The sequence below is a fragment of the Coffea arabica genome, chromosome 7e, assembly GCF_036785885.1.
Source record: "Coffea arabica cultivar ET-39 chromosome 7e, Coffea Arabica ET-39 HiFi, whole genome shotgun sequence".
Classification (NCBI taxonomy): domain Eukaryota; kingdom Viridiplantae; phylum Streptophyta; class Magnoliopsida; order Gentianales; family Rubiaceae; genus Coffea; species Coffea arabica.
In genome coordinates this window covers 28,776,954-28,799,786 of record NC_092323.1, presented here as the reverse complement: position 1 = coordinate 28,799,786, position 22,833 = coordinate 28,776,954, and the positions used below count along the sequence as shown (strand labels likewise).

General features: G+C 35.2%; 1 protein-coding gene and 3 long non-coding RNA genes across 10 annotated transcripts; 3 read left to right on the top strand and 1 right to left on the bottom strand.

Moving 5' to 3' along the window:
- The first annotated feature begins 1,894 nt into the window (after positions 1 to 1,894).
- LOC113701703 (uncharacterized) lies at positions 1,895 to 7,598 on the top strand. 6 transcript variants are annotated; one of them, XR_011818416.1, is made up of 9 exons: positions 1,895 to 2,193; positions 2,656 to 2,718; positions 2,871 to 2,910; positions 3,279 to 3,347; positions 4,539 to 4,605; positions 4,912 to 4,950; positions 5,450 to 5,500; positions 5,641 to 6,757; positions 7,338 to 7,598. It is a non-coding gene; the product is annotated as an uncharacterized lncRNA (long non-coding RNA). The 6 variants fall into 6 exon arrangements; XR_011818415.1 differs by having other exon boundaries at positions 1,897 to 2,193; positions 5,450 to 5,697; positions 6,683 to 6,757; XR_011818414.1 differs by having other exon boundaries at positions 1,897 to 2,193; positions 5,450 to 5,697; positions 6,677 to 6,757.
- A 596-nt stretch (positions 7,599 to 8,194) lies between these two features.
- On the bottom strand, positions 8,195 to 11,369 carry LOC113701505 (uncharacterized). The gene is made up of 3 exons (XR_011818417.1): positions 10,736 to 11,369; positions 9,087 to 9,150; positions 8,195 to 8,403 (listed from the first exon to the last, which is right to left on the bottom strand). It is a non-coding gene; the product is annotated as an uncharacterized lncRNA (long non-coding RNA).
- Positions 11,370 to 13,294: 1,925 nt separating this feature from the next.
- On the top strand, positions 13,295 to 16,375 carry LOC140011197 (uncharacterized). Of its 2 annotated transcripts, XR_011818465.1 has the most exons (4): positions 13,295 to 13,628; positions 13,756 to 13,797; positions 15,664 to 15,722; positions 16,168 to 16,375. It is a non-coding gene; the product is annotated as an uncharacterized lncRNA (long non-coding RNA). The 2 variants fall into 2 exon arrangements; XR_011818466.1 differs by lacking the exons at positions 15,664 to 15,722; positions 16,168 to 16,375 and adding an exon at positions 14,168 to 14,498 and having other exon boundaries at positions 13,296 to 13,628.
- Positions 16,376 to 20,465: 4,090 nt separating this feature from the next.
- On the top strand, positions 20,466 to 22,708 carry LOC113700427 (small nuclear ribonucleoprotein SmD3b-like). Its single transcript, XM_027220864.2, has 5 exons — positions 20,466 to 20,639; positions 21,727 to 21,779; positions 21,865 to 21,931; positions 22,017 to 22,073; positions 22,367 to 22,708. Exons 1-5 carry the CDS (start codon positions 20,481 to 20,483, stop codon positions 22,427 to 22,429), a joined length of 399 nt encoding a protein of 132 aa, XP_027076665.1. The 5' UTR covers positions 20,466 to 20,480; the 3' UTR covers positions 22,430 to 22,708.
- The last annotated feature ends 125 nt before the right edge of the window (positions 22,709 to 22,833 follow it).

Genomic DNA, 22,833 nt, shown 5'->3' with positions numbered 1-22,833 from the left:
GTACCATGAATGTGGAGTATGTTGATATCATTTAAAAGTTTGTAAAATTCTTAGTCAAATTTGAGAAGTGTATATCCTCTTTATCATGGACTCTTTGAAATTTTTTAATAAATAGGTCGGAGTTTATGTCCAATCTTACACCGTTTCGAGGTAGTTTTTTATTAAGAAAAGAAACTATTTACATCCACAAATTCTCAGAAACTAAAAGTAGTTTTAATATCTTGTTTTCTTCATGCATTCCCATTTGCCATGACGTGTGGACTTGCAAATTTTACTTTGTCCTGCTTTTTAGTTTTTTACACCTTTGTTAAATTTTGCATAACCACTTACTTTCAAGAATATCCTTTGCCAAAACCATTGCCATTACCCTTTAGTTTTTCTTTTAACTCCAAAGCCCTTTCCTTTTTGTGGTATTCCTACTAAAGTAGAAATACAGAGAAGCTAATTAACATATCTAGTCTATTGGGGAATGCCAATTGTTTTCAATTGGGTTGTGATTGCTGACGTGGCGCGCTGCTATTGGCTGATTGGCGGTCGTCCGCCCGTGCGAATTCCAATTGATGGTCGTCCGTTTCCCACGCGTGAATTCTTTTGTTTGCTTGCTCAGGCGTTTAGTAATCATTTTGCTTCTTTGTTTGTTTTTTTTTTTTTTTTTTTTTGTCAACACAGGGGTGTCCGGGTCAAGACCCGAAGGCGGCCCGACTAATCCCCTGCGCCTGGAGTACAGCGCCACCCCAACCGCACCCAGGCGTTAGGTGAGGTTTGATCCCACGACCTTGCGAGTGGTTTTCCAGCCGCAGACCGGGTGATCTAACCCCGGGGGGCTTAAAAGGCTGAAAACAGAGTTCTTTTGCTTCTTTGTTTGTTGTTTGCCTGCTATTGGCTGATTGTTGGTGGTTGTTCGGGCCGTGCCAATTTCCAATTGAATTCTTTTGTTCAGACGTTTACAATCCTTTTGTTTTTCTTTGTTTGTTGTTTGCCAAGAAGTGTTCTGATTTATTGTTCATTAATATTGTTTGCCAGGAAGTGTTCTAATAAAACCTGATTTACAATCCTTTTGTTATTTTATTGGATTGGAAGTGCTTGTTAACATATTACATGTTGGATTGTGCTAAAATTTGGCCCCTTTTTGCCCTTTCCCAACAATAAATTGTGTTAACAAAAAATTGGTATCTCAATTATTACAATTATCGGTGCTTTCTTTTGGTTGCAGAATAAATTGCAATTATTAATTATTATCTTTTATTGTACTTATAGCTTTAATTGTATTAATTATTAATTCATTGTTAGTAGCTAATTAATAATGTCGCTTTTTATTTTCATTTTTTGTTACCCAACAAATCGCTTTTAATTCATAACTTTTTTGCAATTATTAACAAAAAAAACCTTTTTTTGTTGCCCAAAAAATCTCATTTAGTTACCTTTTTCCCAACTTTTTTTTAAGGAAATGTCCTCTTTTATTTTTTAGGTTGCCCAACAAATGAGGTTTACTTATCAGCTTTGTTTCAATTCATTTTTTATTAATTAAGCTCTGGTTTTGCTGTTTAATTGCTGACTTTTATAATTATTATTATGTTTTTGTTGCCTAGCAAATCGCATTCAATTACCAGTTGTATGTAGTTATTACCCAAAAATTAGTCTCTTTTTTTTGGAAGTGAATTGTCACTTTTTATTGCCTAGCAAATAACATTTAATTACCAGCTTTTTGTACTTATTAACACTTTTTTTTGGTTGCCAAATAAATCCCAATTATTTATAAACTTTTTTGCGATTAATTGTTAATCTACTTACTTATTACCTTTTGAAGTCTTTTATATTGAAGAATTTTTTACCTTTGGAACTTTTTTTGGCATATGGTTTGAGGATTTATGGGTTTTTTGCCCTTTTTCCTTTTGATCAATCAAACGACATCGTATGCTGATGGATCTTCAATCCTTTTTCTTCCGCTTTTCTCTCTCTCTCTCTCTCTGTCAAACGCACACCTATCAGTCAGTGTCAAGAACTCTTGAAGACCGATCCCTATTGCTGTTATTCTCCAGACAAAATTCCATCTTTGCGAGACCCATAGTTTTTTCCTGAATTTCTGGCATTTGATTGTACTTGAAACAGGTTGTAATCTCAATTGGGGGGCTCCAGATTTTTTTCCTTCTGATTGAGTTGATGGACGGTGGGCTCAAGACTGCAAAGGGACTGGTAATCTTCCTCTCCTCCCTTTGTCGATTTCTCCCTCCTGTTCTCCTTCATCTCCCTCGCTCCATACCTCAAGTAATTATAGCTGATTTTTTCTTTTTTTCTGCCATTTTACCTGATATTTCCTTGGCTAAAAACAATCAATTCTTCCCCCTTCTTTTTTTTGGTCCTTTTCTGAAACAACGAGGAAGTGAAAGGTTAATATTTCATCTCCACTGTCTATATGAATTTGTAGAATACAGATATGGTATTTTTCTTCCCCTTTCTTTCCATGATTAATGTATTTGTTTCATTTTAGTTTTATCATTAAATTTTTATTTTTAGTTTCAACAAAAAACTTTTAATATGGTCGGAGATGGTGAATAATTGATGATTAGCTGGCCTGTAGAGTATTTATTTATTTTATTTTTTGTACCTACTTTGTGTTTTATTGTTCCATTTTTCTTTCCGTTTTTGCCTTTCTAGGATTTCTTCTGCAACAGGGAGGAAAATGGCCACCCGTGAAAGACAACTGCTGAGGGGAAAATCGTAAGCTTTGTTTTATCATTCTAATTTAATTTTTACTTTAAATTGCTCTTTTCAGAGCTCAAATGATGGTATATTTTTCTTTGGCCTTTGCTCTTTTCAAACCTCATTCGAGTTTTCTTTTTTAGTCATTTTTTTTGGTGTCTTTCATGCAGGTGTTTTGTTGATCTCCTGATCAGAAAAGCAATCCATATGGTAACCAAAAAGATTCACTTGTTTAAAATAGATTTCTTCATCGTCAAAATGTCTTTCTATTTGCTCCAGTTCTTCCGATTCCTTTTTCTTCATTGGGTTTTCAACATTTGAAGAATTAATAAATTTCTTCTCTGAGAATCAAGAACTTCCAGGTCACATTGGTTATTGGCCATGAGTTACAAAAGATCGTGTGATGCTATTCTTTTGATTGCTTTGTGTTGAAATTTTTTGTTTTAGTACATAAATTGTCTCTTGGTAAAACCTCTTGAATATTCGTTTTATGAACCTTAAGTGGATATTAAACTGAGTATCTTCAGCAATATATTTTTTTGTTACAATGGCAATCTAAATAGTTTTCCTATTTGTAGGTGGTTAAAGGTTTGTCCAAGATGAGGATTCTCAAATATTACATTCTAAGCACCTGCTTGAAATAATGAGTAAGTTACTGTTTTAATAAAACACCTTAAATTTTCTATTCCTTGATCAAAAAAAGAATTAAATTGCTACATAATTGTAGTTTTGCCTCTTGAATCATAGACTACGATGTTTAATAGCTTGGAAATTCTTATTAGGAAAATCAGTTTTGGTTGACTTAAGTCTATATTTACAAAACATGATGTTCTCTTAGATTTGTAACATTTCAGTAAGATTAAGTCTGGAAAACTGAACCTTATGATAGTTTTTTTACTTGTAAAAATAAACTTAATTGAGGTAAGCCTAAACAGAAAATTTTGTGAGAAACATGAAGATGGTATTCCAATTGATAGGTTCAAAAAGGTGAATATGATGCAGACCTTCAATTTATGTTGAAGTTTTTTATGCAGGAAAGAACTTAAAGGAAAGGCATGTTACTTTTGAAGAAAATTTGGTAGAACTCCTAATTTGTTTTAACTGGATGGATAATTTGTACGAAATATAACACATTTAGATGTTCAAATATGAGGGCAAGATGCCTCTACTTTGAGATAAATGGCATACAATTCTTCCTAGAATTTGAGAATACAATCACTTCTTTGACACATCCAACTATTTTTGGAGTGGTGTTCTGGAGTCATCTTACCTCAGATTTTTTATGAGAAAAATTGATAGAAAGACCTCAGAGCCATCTCTCTCCTATCTTTTGTGTAAAAAAAAAAAAACTCTCCCATCTCCTTTCTGTGCAAAAAGTTATTGTTTTCCTCTTTGCTGGCGAGTTAAAGTACTGGGAGTTACAAAACTAAAGGCCTTCCCTCAAATTCCTGTATCTGCAATAGAGGAGTTTGGCTCAATGCTGACAAGACTAATCAATTCCCATCAGATAATTTTCCATATCTCAATCCCCTCCAACTCAAAGCTTCTATTTGAAAAGTCCCTTATGTTTTTATCTTTCTTTCTTTTTCTCTGAAAACTGCTAGCTTCTCCACTCTTGTTCTATGTGTACTTTTTTCTCTTGATTAAATTTTATTTTATTCTCTAATAAGTTTTATATGTTTGCTACGGGTTGAGGAATAGGGATTTGCTACCAAGTATGAATGATTGGAAATTCTTTGCTCAAGTAAATACATTTAGGATCTCTGTTTGTCTATTTTTTCTTTCTTTTTACCAGAAGTCAACTATAATCTTCTCCTATCTTTACTCCTCTTTCATAGACGTTCAAGAAATGGACTATGGAGAGGACAGTCTGCCTCTTATTGAAGTATTTCCTAAAATTTCAGTGTAAGTCATGATTATGAGATTGTCAGGTCTTTTTAAGCAACTCCATTCAGTAATTATCCTTACTTAAGATCCAATATTTTATGCTTTCACTTTTTTGCATTGAAACTTGTGATTATTTCCTTAGATGAAATGGTTTAATTTCTTTCCTCTTTTTTCATGTTCAAAGAAATTTTTGTTTTCCAGTTGATATTGCCAATAACTCTTTATAAGTAAATAATTCAAAGTAAGAGGGTGTGGGTTTACTGTTTCTGTTAAACTCTCTTAGTTAGTTGGTAATGATTTTGTCATTTTTTTTTCTTTTTGCAGCCAACTAATGCACTTTTTGGACAACTTTGTATAGATCAAGTGAGTGGAATTCCATCTTGGGGCCTTTTTTCCTTGGATTTGGATCAAAATTGTTTGATTAACGATTGGATTGTCATGTTTGCTTTGCTAAGCATGCTATCTATGCAATTTATTCAATGCTTGGGGTTAAATTCTAGGCTGTTAATGGTTGAAGTAGTTAAATTTCAAACCATGTAAGGTTTGTGAACCATTAAATGAAAATATTGAATTCTTGAAAGGGCTGTGAAATCAAAAGGGTCATACTCAGAAAGGAGAGGAAAACTTGTGATATTAATCTACATATCATCTTGCTTCATGTAACTATAGACTTTTATTTTAATTAAAAAAAGCAAGGAAAAAATGATGGGTTTATATTTCATTTGCAACTGTTAATAATGTTGAAGAATATGGAGAATAAGTTCAATAATTTTCTCTGAATCATTCTCATGTTATTACCATGAGGTTGTTTTAATTATATTCTTCATCTGGCCGACACTTGTTTACACTAAATTTTTGTTAGATAAAGGAAGAGCGAAATAAGGAGGCTACTTTTCTTATTTCAGCCTTCAAGGTATGTGCGGGAGTTATCGTTTCAGTGTTTTTGTTCTCTCTTTGCTTTCTTTTTTTTTCAAATTTATTTAGCAGTTTATTCTTTGCACAACTATTGATGGATTTTGGGTAAGTCTTTGGAGGCTGTTTATGGATTTCAAGGTGAAGAAGTGGATAAAGAATCTAAACTGACACCTTATGGTGAAAAAATTAGTCAAGGTATGTGGTGATGGAAATATCACAATTAGCCTGGCACTATTGTCTTTGAGCTACTGGAAGATGATCAATGTGGTTCTTTACAAACTAAAATTGAAGGATATAGCAGTCCAGATGCCAAGTCAAACCCTTTACAAGACTCTCGAATTGGCTTTAGATTCGGAACGCAAGTCATGGTTTTCTTTTGAATTGATGTAGTTCAGAATTTGAGTTAAATAGGTACTTATTTACCTTATGCATCTTATGCTATCCTCGGTTACTTGTTACTTTTTCTAAAGAAACTTAACTGATACAAATTCCCCAATTTATTCGACCAAAAAAATTTTTGCTTTTGTTTTTAATTGGACCTATATTACAAATTTCCCAATTTAATCGAGATCCAAGAATTGTTACATTGCAGCCCTGTTTCTTTTTCGAAAAAGGCATATTTGTGGAAGCCTTATGGAATTGTATTAATAATTTCTGCATTAAAAGCTTTCAGTTGATCTTGACTTTACTGATTGGTCCAAGATTGCATGTAATGATCTTATGCCTTTTCTTAATGAAAATGATGTAATCCATGGGAACTTCAACTTGCTATTTCATGGATAGTTTAAATAGTTCATATCAAGTTGGTCAGTGGTTTACATTTTTTCTTGGTTTTAGGTATTCCTGTTAACTTGATTTTTTCTTGAATTCCAAGTCATCCTGTCCGCTCATTGCCTTTCTATTAAATGATGGAAACCACATGGATGACTTGATTGTGCTTGTTTCCAAATAATGTATAGGTATTACTGTCATTCTTGATGAACAGCAAGTCTTTGCCTAAATTCAACATCTTTTGGTTGAGGACTGCATGTGCTGAACCCTCTTAGGATCATTTGCTTTCATCCCTCAAATTTCTAAATCTCTTTGCATTTCCTTCACCCGTTGTTTTTTGAATAATCACTTGTTGCTATCAATCATATAGTACTTACTGAATTTGCTTTTCAAATTTTTGGAGGAAAAGTGAGAAATTTGATGAACTGCTCGAGTTGGCTGGCTACTACAAGACTTTTCTCATGAATTCTTATCAAGAAGCAAGGTATGGTTTTCCAACCACAAACAGTGTGGATATGAACTATTTTACTATTTGCTATCATTTATCTTTCCCCAGTATAGTGATCAATAATTGTGAGATTGATTGGCCTTTTTACTTAATCAATAATTTCTGTTTCGTATTTGTTTCCCATGAAAATGTTAGTTCTTTCATTTTTATTTCTCAAATTTCAATATTTTTGGCTTCAAAACTGATCACATATTTCGTTCCTATTTTTACATGGTATCATTCTTAATTTTGTCTAATGTGTAAAGTTTTGGTTTCAACATACAAGAGCTTAATTTACACTTGATTTTGACACATACAAGGCCATGGCAATAAAGAACGTTATCACCATTTCATATGCATATCAAGCATAGCTACCAGCAAATTACATATTTTATAGAGGAGAAAGTAGTTTTTATTTGCTTCCTGCTGGGCCGATTCCAACTCAATTTATACTGTAATATTATATTCCTTTTAGTTCCATCAGAGTAGTTCATTTATTACTCTGTCCAGATTATATCCTTAATGATACATAAAATTCATATGGCTTAAACATAAAATTGCATTACCTCTTGTGCAGGATAAAAACATGGCAGTAGGAGATTATTCGAATAAGCTCTGGGAAGAGAAAGACAAATAAACTCTTGAATGATATTCGACATTGTAAAGAGATTGAGAAATGCAAACTTGAACCATAGTAAACACTTAGGGGCCGCTTGGTTCATGTTTAGGAAACGGAATTGTAATTGGAATCATTTACAAAAAATTAGTATGGGTTTTGATTGGGTTGTGGTCAAGGTATCAATACAATAACAAGCGCTTGGTAGATATTTGTCAGGAATGGATATTACATTAAAATTTGAATATTTTATCATTTTTAAATTTTTTTTTGTTCTCTCCTTTTTGTTCTTAATCCAATTGCAGAACATCCTTCTTAACCGAATTGTAGAACTTCATAGTGACCATTAATGGATCAACCGCTATTTTTCTTGGACTTCAAGATCACAAAATCTGTTTTCGTAAACCCCACTTGTAACTTGAAGATCATTAGATCTAGTTTCTAAACAACTTTTAAAAAAAAGAAAGAAAGAAAGACTCAGATTTGCAGCCATTCAACCCCCAAAAAAGATGAGAGTCGTCATCAGATTGCAGCCATACTCCATCAAAAAGATTTGCAGCCATACTCCACCACTTTAACTCCTCCTTGTGACAGCCCTACCTTCCCCTAAGGCGTACCAAAGGGGTTAGCGGACTGCCTGCCCAACTCTTGCTAGGACTAACGAGCAGTTAAATGAAATCGAAAACGTTCAGAAAGGTAATAGCGCGCTCAAATGATTCAAAGTCGCCAAATGGCAAAACGAAAATCGAAACCATAATGAATAGTGGTTGCCACGTCACCATCCAACTAGAAGCCAATCGAATACAGATATAGCCATATAACTCGGGAAAACATTTCCAAACCAAATAGGATACATGAACAGGGTAAATAGTTTTATACATATACGTTTGTAATTTACAAATAAAAGGAAAATATTTGGATCCAAGTACATTCAGAGTTTCCAAGCATCGAGGAGCTTTACACAGAATATGTATTAAAACTAGCTCAACTCGTACATCAAAATATCACAGTCTTCAAAAGTTGTTCTCTGTAAGGAAAACAAAATTTAATGGAGTGAGCTTTCGCCCAAAGAGGTACTATCACTCAGGCATTCAAGGGGTACAAAATCACAGTGATACACTATTCAAATAAGTTCAACAAGTAAGCACAACAAACATCACATTCCAAGAAGATTTGTAAAAGGATACGGTCGGCTCTCAAGAGCCCTTTTCCACTTTTGGCATACTTGATCTCACCTCATTGACGCTCCGTCAATGTTTAAAAGTAACCAATACCGTAGACCCCATTTTACTCCCATTTCCTTCCACCTCACATACCCCTACCGGGCCCGAACTCCAAACAGTTCAATAAATGGTAATACTCGAGTATACCGGAACCAAGAGTCTCATACTCAATGATTCCTTATAACAGTCCCCATGGTTTATCAATTTCCTCGATCAAGCCCTTGCTGGCTCGATTCAATTGACCACCAATGGGGTTGAGCTCAGTGATAACAGTATAAGTCATTGGAGACACGTTCAAACGACACAGTTCAAGTATAATCAAGTCAATTCAAGTGATACAGTGAACAGTCAATTAAACCATAGAGTGCGAGAGTGGTAAAGTACACCCTCGTCTCAACCAGTATCATCAGTAAACACAAACATTCCAATCATGTATCTCAAGTACAACAAAGCCAAGAAGTATCAATCATGTGAGTAGTACACTCACCAAGTAAGCAAAGAGAATTTTCACACTTGTCCACCCGACGAGCGTTTCGGACCACCGTCACGCCCTAAAACATTCAAACAAGCACAATGAGACTCGTTTACGAGTCATAAACCATATCCACATACTACCAAAAATAAGACTCCATTAGAACGTATAAGTACCAAAGTAAGTTAGGGAAAGTCCGGAAATGAAAGTTAAACACTAAAACCCAAAAACAGATTTGATGTCATTTAGCGTATTGGACACAACCGGCACTACGATTATCGGATTGGGGTGTAATTTATACCGTTACGAAGCTAAGAAAGAGGGCTACAACTTTGATGAAGGCTACTCAGTCTAGTTTACAATGTTTCTAGGTCAAATTTACCAAAACAACCTCAGATTTTCCAATTCGAAGTTTACTGTGGCAGTCCTGATTCATTCAGTCATATCTTAGCATATACAACTCCAATTCAAGGATTCCAAAGCCATTTGAAAGCTAAGATACAAGGCTATAAGTCTTAAAAAGACATCGACAACCAAATCAGTAGTATTCCTGGTCAAAACAACCAAGTACAGAAGCTGATTAGCATGTTCGGATAGAAACAGGGCAGCAGGGGTATTTCAGTCTTTTCACAGGCTACGTTGCTTCGATTGGGCTGAAATTTTGCAGGCATATATTTAACTCAAGTATCTACAATTCATGTTCTGAGCAGGACCTGGTTCGGCCTTTACCATGGACAACCATGCAGTGCAAAAACAGGGCAGATTCATCATCTAAGTTACAAATTCATTTTCCTGTAAAAACAGGACATTCAAGCAGGACAGCCTACTTTGAGGAATCACGGACAGCAGTACACCAGGAGGAAAAATATGAAATTTTTACAGAACGAAGGCCCATGAGTCTAGTTTCCGATGCCACTGACGGCACCTCAATCGGATTTTTCGACATCAAGATATAAGCATTTTACTGAGACTGGTCAGTGAAAGCCGAAAATCAGGAAACTCATTTTTCACTTGTGAAAAACTCCTTTTCTCTTTTAAAACCACAAAAATTTTATTCAAACCACTCATACACTTAAGTATGACATTCATATCAGCAACTTTAACATAATTTAAGCATCAAATTTCAACAAAAACCAAAGGTGAAGCTCAACTCTTCCTCTCTCCCACTTCGGACAATTTCAAGCTTTCACAAGAGTTACTTCAACTTTATTGCTGCCAATCTCACATCTAAGCCAGCAATTTTCTACCAAGATCAAAGACAACATGCTATATATCATACGAAACAAGAAATATAACATTTATAGCAAAACTTCCTAGTGGAAACTCCTCAAAATTTCACAAGAAAAGCTGTAAATTGAGCTCATGTTTCTCCCTCGGTCAAATCTGGAAATTTCATTTTAGCAACCACTAGCTCACGTGGATGCTATATTTACACCAAGCTTCATCTATCAAAAGGGATTCAAGGATTCCCTAGTAACTTGCAGCAAAACAAGAGCCAAAATCTAGAAAACAAATGGTTATTCCTAGTTCAATCCAAGCTGGAAAATTTCCAGCAATAAAGCAAGTCTCTACAACCTGTTTCTACCTCAATCCAACCTCAACCAAACATACATCAAAAGCCCTCTAAGGTATGTGAAAGAAATTGAAATTCCAAGTCATGTTACCTTTGACACAAGCTAGAAGTTAACTCCCCTGTTTTGGTCCTTCTACCCGATCAAGCAAGCTGGAAATGGAAGTAAGACACAAGCTTCCTTTAAGTGTTCTCTCTCTGGTTCCTCTTGGCTGAAGTGGAAGCAAAACAAGAGAAATTTCTTTATTCTTCTCTCAAGTTCCTCTCGGCTGGAAGGTTGAAGCATGGCACAAATTTTTCCTCTCAACTCTCTCTACTCTCTCTCGGCTAAAGTGAGACAAAACAAGTGACCAGTCTTGTTTGTCATTGTTTTTCTTTCTCTCGGTGGTTGAGCTGAAGAAAAGAAACAAGAGGAGGTAAATTTGGCTTAGTCAACTTGCATGCTACTTGGACTTGGTCAAAAATGGAGGCAATGGAGAAGTATATCTCTCACGATTGGGAAATTGGAGTAGGACAAGGGAAAAAAATTCCTGCAGCTTTCCTTGACTTTTCCTACTCTCTTGGCTGGAAAAATGAAGAAGAAATATCTCTCACCTCCCCTCTCTCTAGAACCGACCAAAGCAAGAGAAAAAGAATGAGGAATAAAGCTGCATGAAACTTCAACTGGATAGACATAACTCTAGTCTTGGTCAAGGTTGGTCAAGAGTTATTCTAACAATTACCCCTCACTTCTATATTCTCATGTTATATTCCTACTAATTTCTTATTCTAGTTTTCATTTCTATAAAGGTTGATCCAACACTAATATAGGGTACATCCAAGTTATTTAAAATAGTACATCCAAGTACATCCATGAAATTGAGTGTAAAAGAAAGAGTAACGAGTTCTTAAAAACTCATTTCATAAGAAATTGGGAAATTTCAGCTTTGCATGATGATCTTTGGAAAATCGAATCTTGAGTTTGACACGTCCAAAAATGGAAAAATTTACACCGTTGGAAATTAGGTTCAAAGTACTAAAATTTTCTAGAAGACATTTTTCCAAGATTCTAAACTGAAGGCATTCGTTTTTTCAGCCCAAAGTGGCTGATCTGAGCAAGCGAGGCAGATTCAGTCTTGTTTTTCGGCAATCTTTGGAAATTAGGCAAAATTCACAAAAAGTGAACTAGCCTTTGAAATTCGTAACACAATAAGAGTTCCAAACAAGGTTTCAAACACAATAAATGGAACTAAATTTGGAGTTTTTAGTAAGAAGATGTCACAGTCTAAAGTTGGTTAAATTTCACCACTAGAACAGTGAAGTTCCAGATTTGCCAAGCAATCTTTGGGGCATCATTTGGATATCGAAATGGCATTGAAATTACACCAAATTTGGTACACTTAAACTTCCATATGAGAACTACTTCTCTATCCAATTTCACGTAACAAATCCCATGGAAAATCATTTAATGAAATGACCAAAGTTTGGGAAAATTTTTAAAGTAAGTGCCAACCTTAGTTCTCCTTCTTTTCCAAAAGTTTTGTCCACTAAAACCAACCCCAATCCACTCCATCTTTGAAACGAAGGGTCTATAAACATTTGATGAGCACTGGATGGGTGTTTGACATCAAAATTTTCAAAACAATACATCCCAAAACTAACCTAATCATTTGGCTAGCAAGAAAAGAAAGATTTCCACTTTTGCAGCTTTGCTGCACTTTCGAACTCAGACCACCACTCACTCAATACAAGTTCAAATTGAGAATGATTTATGGTGTTGGAAACTAGATTCAAAAGGCTACAATTCATCAGAACAAGTCGTTAAGAAACAAGTAACAAGTAAACATAATACCTTCAATTCTAAAACAAGATCATGAAAAACCCAATAAATTTCGGGATCTCACACTCCTCCATTGCAGCCATACAACCCCCAAAAAAGACTCAGATTTGCAGCACAGAGCACAGAGCCGTCGTCAGCTGTGGGTTTTTGCAGCACAGAGCCGTCAGCAACCAATCAAGATGAGATTCTTTGGCCAACAAAAATTACTCTCACATTTGCAGCACAGAGCCGTCGTCAGCTATGGAAGATTGGAAAAAAAGAGGCCTGCTACACCGGTAGGAGAGAAATTAGAAGATTGGAATAAGTGGGATAGAGGAAAGGGAAAGGCCGGTCTGATATGGGGAAGGAAGCAAATAGGAAAATGTGATGAAAAAAGAAGAGAGATGGTGAAGCAATGAGTGAGATGAAATAAAAAAAAAATTAGCTTTGGAATCAAACGTGGGGTTTCACAAAACCTCCCAACTTGGTCAGGAATGGGAGAAGTCCAATATTTTGGGAATGATTCCAAAAATTACATTCCAATAGGTATAACCCAAGCAAGTGATAAGGGATTTATTCCATTTTGTGATTCCCATACCCGCTAACCAAGCGGCCCCTTAGTATCCAATTATGCATACAACTTGTAATAATTTATAGAAGTTTTTTTTTAACTGTATTGTTTATTAATATACTTGGCCTTGACTCAACATATTCGGCCAATATAGTTTAATAACTTATTTTAGTCATTACTCCTAATTATGAATTATCTATTTTGTTTTAAAAAAAACTATTACAATGGGCTTTACGCTGGGCATGCTACCTATTAATTTCACACCGCGATCCCCTCCTAGTACCTAGTCTATGCGGGAATGCAAGAAGTTTCAATTGAGATTCAATAGCTGATATGGCGCATTCTCATTCACCAATTGATGGTAGTCCTCCTGCAATTTATTGAGTTGGTGAATTGAACTGAGGACAAAAATGAGATTTCACCTCCTTATCTACCTATCCCAATTACTAGACCCACGTAGCAGTGACCAGAATCCCTATCGCAACATCTTCTCCTCCAAATCCCAGAGGGCCGCCGTCTGCCTCTCTCGCAGATCCCTTCTCGCTCTCCCGAACAAAGAGTACGGTTGAAAGAATTGAATCCAAAAACAAGTTTGAAGAATCTAACTCCAGACTTCAGGTTCTTTATTGCCTCTTAGATTTATTTCCTTTCAATATTTCTTGATTTTTTTCCTCAACGTTTTCTCTTATTTACCATCTAAAATTTCACATGTACTATGCCTGATTTTCTGTCCATGCTTTCTTAGGAGACAGAGGCTGTCAAAAGAAGATCATTACCAAGAAAAATTGTATGTCATTTTGCTTCTTTGAGTTTCATTCTTCCAGATCTCGGGTTTTCACTATCATTTTTTATTTTTTGCACGCATTTTTAATAGTTCTCATGTTACTTATTTGTCCTTTTTTCTGGCCTTCTATGACACCTATACAAACTTGTGTGATTTCTATTATGTATGGGAAAATTGCTTGGTGTATTTTTTGGTTGTTTTGGATTCATAGTCTGTTCAAATTTTAGCACAATATTTTTGGCTAAAAACTTGGTGATTATTTTTGTGTAACATTTTATAACCTTTTTTTTTCTCATTTGTTTCGATTTTGCATATGAACAACTTATTTTTCCTCCTATTTATTGTTGTTCACTTTTCGGGGTGAATTTTATAGGGGTAATGGCTCGTTTAGTGCCAGTGAGTCTAAGCTTTGGACTTTTAGCATAGTTCAGCTTTGGACAGGTAATCTGTTACACTTTATTTAGAAAAATATCTTAGTCAAATAGATGTGCTTGTATACTAATAATTAGTAGATATCTCTGTCGATTAAGTTACTGTTGATTATGAAAAAATGATTAAGTTTCTGTTGATTATTAAAGAATGGCGGTAGGTTTTTGGAGCTTGTAAAAATTTTATTCAGGTGAGTCTTATTTTGAGTATTTTTTATGCCCTCATCTTCAAATGTTTTGATTTTAAATGATAAAACAGTTTTTTTCCAATTTTTGTTGCAGGAGAGGGTATTTGATGACAATCCCGATTTTCATGTCCTTTAGAATTGCCATCAGCACAAATCTCGTTGCTGATCTTTTTGTATAAATTAGAAAAGTCTGTTGCTTTCTCTTGTACTTAATTGTGTTTTGGTACATTTCAATGTCAAGTTAATAAGTTTGTTTTGTGCTTTCTTTTTTTGAATATTTGGCTTATTTTTGAGGTACTATTGAGGTAGATTTAGCCCAAAGTTGAGAGTTTTGGTCCCTTTTGTAATTTATCCCTCATTCTTCAACTGGTGGATTATGTTTATTAGATTTAATGACCCATGGTTTTTTTTTTCCAATTAATAAGACCTTTGTTCGTTAAATCTTTTGCATCTCAGGAAAGTATTGTTGTGTCACCGATTTTTTGTTCATCTGATTTTGCATTTTTATGTTATTGTCCTTGCACGAAGAAAGATGACAACACCTACTTTCATTCTTTTTTGTTCTCTAAGGATATATACATTTGAAGCTTTTTTTTTTCTTTTTTGGCTAATAATAACGTTGTTCTTTTGATTTCTATCTCTCAGCTCTCAAATCCTTTGAATTTTTTCTTTTTGTCTTGCTATTGCTTTTGTATGAAGAAGGTGAATTTATCAGGGTTTATCTGAAATAAAAGATGAACATTTTTCAGTAATAGATTTGTCGAAAAAAAACATAGGATATTCAAAATACTGTCTGGGTAATAATTTGAGTTAGTAATCAAGGTGCTCATACCTGATTACCACAATTTCTTTATTTGGACCCACTGGAACCCCCACATGTTCCTTTTGACTTTGTCCATTACTGAATAAAGTACATAAGACTTTCATTCAAAGCACATGGTAATGTCATGTTGGACATTCTTAGGAAGTTAAAACCTAAATGAGAAACACACTTGGCTTGAATGACTTAGTAATTGTTAAAGGCATTTACTTTAAGGTACTTTCTCATGGTCAATTTCCTTCTATAGATATGACTAATTACATTGAGTGTGATCTGGATGTAAAACTTTGAAAAAACATTCAGGTGTTTAGTGCTTCAATCCTATTGTTTTACTTCCTTTTGTGATCTCACATAGGCTATGTTAGATTTCATGGTGTAACATAAGAATTATAACTGTCTTTATTTTCTACTAAATTACATATGTTTGTTACAGGCTGAGATATTAATATTTGCACCATCGGAGAAAAGGATTATGGAATTTGTTTTCTCAAGGTGAATATTATTTAGGGGCTTTTTTTGAACAGAAAAATGTTAATTTGTTTAGTGCAGATCCAAGATTTTTTCTTCCTTTTTTTCTAATAAGTGTTGTTTATTCTAAGTCTTTGTTAGATGAAGGAAAAAAAATAAAAAAGAGTGCTTTTCTTCATTAAGCCTTGACGGTATGTTTTAATGCCCTTTTTTTTGTGTGGACAGATTTCTTTTTTTTTGTGTGAACAGATTTCTCTCCCTGCAGTTACTGTAACTTTCAGCCCTCTTTACCCTGTTATTAGTCTTTGGAAAAGTGAAGATGAAAATTTGTGATGGGATCCTATTTCCTTTAGATCCAAATTTATTTTCTTTTACTGTCTTGCTTTACTTATTCCATTTTTACTGTTTAGAGTTTTTCTTTTGGGAATCATACACAACCAGGAACTAAAATTCAATTTCTTCTTTGCAGAATTCAACTTGGCCATATTATTCATTGTACATTTGCTGTTCAACTTGTAATTTTGCTCATTCCTTTTGTCTAGAGATATTAGCCTTGTTTTTGTTTTTTAGATTTGGTTATTTGTCAATCTTATTGATGGGTTGTAAGATTTACTTTTCTTTTGTTTTATGAACTCAATATTGACAAGGAAAATAAATTAGTTAGTTTTCTTAGGCAATTTGTAGTTTGCCTTTTCTTTAAATTATTTCGGTTGGTAATGCCAACCTGGTCAGTTACCAGTGCCACTGGTAATGAAGCTATTTTTTAAGCTTATCTTTGTGATGGCGATGATTCTTAAGCTTACCAGTGCCACTGGGGATGCAGTTTGATTTTGCCAACTTCAATGACATTCCTTCATGAAGTTTTCATGTTAGACTGGATGTATATTTTGTCAATGTAGTGAACTTACTTTTTTGTTCCATTTGATAAAACAATAGTTTGAACTCTAAGACACCGTTTTGTCACAAAAAAAATGGGTATAATTGATGTTGTTTTGCTCATGTCTTTGCATAAATCTTGCTTGTCTTTTTGTCCTTTTGCCAAGAGTCTGGCTCTTTCATTAAATTTTTGTTGATTTGTACCAAGGGGATTGGCTTGAGTTATCATATTTTGGTTCGATTGAAAATAATAATAAAAATGGAACTACCATGCTATTGCGGTTGTGGACCTTACTACTATTATTGTGCTTAGATTATGTATAATTTGAGTCTCTAATGCTGAATCTCAATAAAATTTTTGTTATTTAATTAATCTTACTTAGTTTTTATTTTTGGGGTGCTCTTCCCTCTCCTTTTTTAGTCTATAAGATTTTATGTTTATTTTTTGTGATGCTAAGAGTTGCTGGCACAAAAATTAAATGGCATATGTGTTGAGAAGATTTTGAGTATGAGATAATGGTTTGTTTATCTTATCATAGACAAGAAAGCATATACAATTCTCCAATCTTTATTGCTTTGAGTCCTATGTCTCTTGCTATTCTGCAACCATTACTATATTTTACAATTATATAGATTTTTCCCCCAACATATTTTCGTGTTGTTCATAAATTCCTGTTGAATTTGTTCATGAGCAAGACATTTTTGGTGTACATAGAAAATGTAAGGCAGCATTATGCGGTGATATATTATTTTCAAACTAATGACATTGTCATTGCTGTCCAATTAGTCTCAAAACAAAAAATAACTCGTCAGCAACTAGGCTGAAATTGTGTTTTCTCTTCATGCTTAATAAAATTACAAAAAATAACTACAAAGATTTTGGTGCACCTTTATGTAGTTTTTTATATTTAATAGCTCAATTTGAATAATTGGACGTTTCTGTGCAAGCTTGAAAAGCGCGGTGTTCTCCTCCTAGTAATGGTCTACAACCAAGTAAAAGTCCAAGGCCCAAGGGCCCGGGCAATAAGAAATTAGGAAAAGATTAGGATTAGGAAACATGGGCAGGTCAAATCGTAAATATAGGTCCGGATCTTGATATAGCGGATCTCACTTGTACGAGGCCACCCTATTAACTTTCCCTCTCTCGTCGCCCCTAGGTGAAGAGACAGTTCTCTTAGCTGAACCGCAACGCAGCATCTTCCGGCGGCAGCCAACGGCGAGGATATACTTCTCTACCTCTTTATCCGGCGAGGTTTACTTTATCTCTCTTCTCGCCTTGTATTTATTTATTTACTTTTAATCTCACAAATTTCAATCTCTTGTATGTATCTGTGTTTTTTGGCTATAATTCTTAGAATATATTGTGCATTTTTATTTTTACGTTTGTCTACAATTTTTTAAAATTTTTTTCGAAGCTTTGTGCTGGATTTACTGGTATACAGTTACTGCTAATTAATTTTTGGTAGTTTTCTTGCTGGACTTTGGGTTTAGGGTTTTGCGTAGGGAGCATAGCAGGAAATAGCAATAGTGTGACGACCCCACCTTCCCCTAAGGCGAACCAGAGGGTTCGGCGGGCCGCCTGCCCGACTCTCGCCGGGACTCAGTCGTTCACTAAAGTCCTCAAATGAATTACAAGAATAAATCTCAAATATACATCAAATGGTCCACAAATATACATCCAAGTCTCCAATAATTACATGTCACAAATGCAGCGGAAACAATTCCCAACTATACATAAAATGATTCCAAATCCAAATTGTACAAATATAGGCCATCCATTCACGTGAATAAGCACAACAAGTCCTGCCTTCGCCTTGAGCCCTGTGGAGGGGAATAAAATAGTTTTGGGGTGAGCTAGAAGCTCAGCGAGTAACCAGCAAAATCATTAAGCAAATATATTTCACAATGTTGCATTTCGATGATTTCGATGATGTCATGATTCAGAGATCAAATGTCCGTTTAGTGCTCTCATGAGCCGGTGAAATCATAGCACTTGAACACCCAACGCTCAAATATTTCATTTAACATTAACTCACGAACTCACGAAAGTGGGAGCAACATCGGTGCTCCAGATAACCATGAACATGAACCATAACAAGGTGGATACGTTGGTGTCCAGCACAAGACTTTCCCAAAACTCATTGAAGCCAAATCATGTCATGAATTCACATGCAAGCACGCATGATATGCAATCGAATAATTAATGCAAGAAACATTTCACAAGTACTTTGGAAATAGTTTAGGGTCACTCACCTCCACGGCTCATAATCCTTGTTCAATATAGCCAATTCCATCATTCAAGTCCAAGCCTTTCACTGGAAACTTAAGGTAACCAACGCTATTAAAAATCGGACAGCATTTCCCCATAAATTCATCCTTACCATCCTACAATCAAACCCAATCACATAGCAATTAACCACAATTGCTCAAAACCAGAAAACAGTTTTGTCGTCCTTTTGCGGTAATGGCACCAAAAGCACTACGATGGTCGGATGAAGGTGCAAAATCCACCGTTTCGAAGCTAAGAACCAGGGCTACAACAATGTAGAAGGTTACTCAGTCCAAATCCCAGCACAACTAAGTCATATATGCCAAATACCAAACCAGAACCGTAATTGCAGGTTTACAAATTACACTATGCTGTAATCAGTACAACTCAGTCTAAACAGGTCCAAATGTAGAAATTCCAAAGGCATATAGTACCTAGGACATCAAGTTACATTTCATCAGAAGACCTGAACACCCAAATCCAAAACAATTCCAGTCAAAACAACCCATTTCAGACGCAGTTCTTACATCCTGATGAACCCAGAACAGCAACAGTAAATTCGGCTTATCTCATTCGACACTACTCCAATTGACCTGAAATTTTGTAGGCACCTCTAAAATGTCATTCCCTACAACTTTCATGTTTTGAGCTAAGGCCAATTCGGCCTCTATCTATGACCTAAAATTTCGGACAGAATGTAGCTTCAAGAACCCTAATTTTCCAGAATTTCTTCCAAACCCAAAATTGGTTGCTATTATCACCAATTCACACCCACATGAGTCATTTCCACTCATTAACAGCCATCATAGATGACCACAACATCTCATTCATATTAAACCAGAAAATTCCTCATAAATATAAAAACTTCACCAAATCACTTCAAATCAAGAATTAATTCACATAATCCATCACTTTAGCTACTATTAAGCATCACTTAAGCATCATTAGGTGTGTAGGATGTTCAACCATCACTTACCTAGGAAACAAGAGAAAAGGAGTTATAGACCACCTTAGCTCTTCCAAAAACTTCACCAAACTCACCACTAACACAAAAAGGCAAGATTGTATGGAGTAAAAACTAATTTATGCGATTGATTTTGGAAGATTAAGCTAGTTGGAAGCTTGAAATGTTGAAGAAACTTTCTTCCTTCTTGAGCTAAGAGGGCCGGCCATCCAAGGGTAAGAAATGGTGAATTTTTAGTGATTTTTGAAGATATTTAACTCAAATGGGTCAAAAGTAAAAAAAAGTGAATAGTAACTCTTAAGCTATTTCCAATACAATGGTGACACTTGTCACCTTTAGGTTTAAAACTTATCTTTTTGTCTCTCCAAGACAAATATCTTAACACATTGTAAACTAATATCACTTAATACAAAATTCCAACAAGTTGTCAAAAATATAATGCATTTACCGCACTAGCGGGTCCCACGTCCAAAATACGCTTTTAATTTCTCAAAATCTATTCGATACTAGAAAAATCATCTAAAAACTATATTTGCTCATAAACTTTATCTGGGGAATTTTTCTAATCAAGAAAATGTAGAAAAGGCGGACGATTAAATAAAATAAACCCTAGAAAATTAGAAAATTTCCGGGTTCTCAAACTCATTTTTTTTTCGGGGCGTCACAAATAGCAATGAGTCGTAGCTTAGGAATACCAGTGAAGCTTCTACACGAAGCCACAGGACACATCGTGAGCGTAGAGCTGAAGAGCGGAGAGCTCTACAGAGGCAGCATGGTTGAATGCGAAGACAATTGGAATTGCCAGCTCGAGAACATCACTTTCACAGCTAAGGTACTCTCGTTCCAATGTTATTCTGCCCTTCATTAAGAATTGTGAAAGTGCTTTTCTGTTTCAAGTTTCTTTATGCTGCTTTCGAGCTTCTTAATGACCTTTTTCTTTCACTTTGATTCCAATGCATGATGGGCGGAAGCCTACGATGATTTTCTGTGGCAGGAAAATTGAAAATATGGGATGTTAGTAAATTGGAACTGAAATCTATTCACTCTTTAAGGAGGTAACATGGGTTGGGTGGTGAATGCTATTCAGAACACGTGGACAGTCTGTTGTATTTGTGCTCATAAATGATGTATATAGGTTTTCCTAGTAAGAATTTCATGTTTGTGGCATAAGTATTTTTAAACTATTATTGGCAATATGTTCTCAAATAACAGAATTCTATCCAACTAAATTCCTAGTCGTGTATTTGCTTTTTTAAAATTCTTTGATCTTACATGCAAAACCGTTCTTTAATGTGTATTTTTTTTGTTGTTGTGGGTAAGGTCTTTAATATGTGTTTTTATTATAGAATTAAGCATCTTATTTTATGACGTGTCCTTTAGGTGTCAGATGCACGTCTCAGATTTTACAACAAATTAAGTGTCTTCTGCACACATGCTTTAGAGTTCACAGTGTGTCGGACTAGTTGGGGTTGGGGTTGTAAGGAACTTTTTGACCTGTGGATGCTCATTTATCGTACTTATTTTAACTGACAGCTGGTTTTAAGAGTATTCCCTTGATAATTTCATTGAATTTGGACCTGTCATTTTTGACATTCATGAGCAATTATTTCCAGTGCCATATAATTTCTTCTACACCAATGGCTACAGAATATAAGATCTCTTTTTGAATTTTTGATAGATTCTGAACGGTCTCTTATCCTTGCAAGGATCTTTGAAGCACTGATATGATTTACATCTTTAGCCGCCTCAATCCTGATATCTTCTTTTTTAAACCTCTGAACTGAAGCAAATTAGCTTCAAGATTTCAGTTGTTTTTGACTGCCTATTAGAGAGAGTTTCATTGGATTAAGATGTTATGTTGTGCCCTTTTGGCGTTTTTTAGTCTTGTGGAAGACTAATTTTGGTCTGTTTCTTTACAGGATGGCAAGGTATCACAACTGGAGCATGTTTTCATTCGAGGAAGCAAAGTCAGGTATAGAAAGTGTAATATAAAATGTTTTCTGATTCTCTCAACTGCTTTCTGAGTTCTGATCACGAGTAAAACAAATTTTTATCAGGTTTATGGTGATTCCAGATATGCTTAAGAATGCTCCAATGTTCAAACGTCTAGAAGCTAGAATCAAGGTGCTTTCCCAGTTTGCCCATGTGTATTAGAGTGTATTTGTGACCATCACAGCTTTGCTTACGCTTTTTATATTATCTTTTGAAGGGCAAGGGTTCAGCACTTGGCGTTGGACGGGGATGTGCTGTGGCCATGAGAGCCAGGGTAAGATCTATTTCGTGACTTTTGCATCTTATACTCCAAGATCATTTATTTAAATCTAAAAGTTAGGAATGACACTCCATTTCTGTACTGTAAGCTCTGAAATGCATTATGATCTCTTGTCAAGAAAAGGCAATGCTGGATGGCCACTCTAGAACTAGGATCTAACAAATACTGTAAAACGATGAGAATGTAGTTTTACGGAGCATGTAAAATGATTAGGTTGGAGAAATAGATAGTTACAAATTAAGTTTTGTGGAGTGAAGTTTGCCTGACTGTGCCATCCGTTTATGCAGGCTCAGGCTGCTGGTCGTGGAGCTCCACCTGGCAGGGGTGTTGTGCCACCTGTAAGGAGGTGATCATTCCAGAATATGATTGTAATCTTAAGAGCGTCAAAGCTCGTATGTTATGCAAGGGAGATCATCAAAGCCATGTTCAGCAGCCCAGTTTGGTATAGGATAATATTCGGCCTTTGAGACCTTAAAAATTATGTACGCTTTTGAACTTGGCTAGTGCTCATTTAGAGACGTGAATGGTTTTCCAATTTACGCTTCCGTTTTAGCTGATTCTAAAATTTGATGTAAACCAAATCGATTGGCTGTCTGTTAGTAATGTAGCGAAAGAAGTCAACGTGGGAAGTTGTATTCCGCTGTAACGTGGAAATAGCAAATTGCCTCCATTCGTAATTACTTGTGCGGACGCAATAGCGAGCAATGCAATGAGCTTTTTGAAAAGGATGGATCCAGAGTTTGAATGATTATCA

What these genes read in the sequence shown, in the direction of transcription:
- LOC113700427 (XM_027220864.2), top strand. Translation starts at nt 20,481, where the DNA reads ATGAGTCGTAGCTTAGGAATACCAGTGAAGCTTCTACACGAAGCCACA. An exon ending in ACATCACTTTCACAGCTAAG is followed by an intron (nt 20,640 to 21,726) that starts GTACTCTCGTTC and finishes GTTTCTTTACAG; the next exon opens with GATGGCAAGGTATCACAACT. An exon ending in ATTCGAGGAAGCAAAGTCAG is followed by an intron (nt 21,780 to 21,864) that starts GTATAGAAAGTG and finishes AATTTTTATCAG; the next exon opens with GTTTATGGTGATTCCAGATA.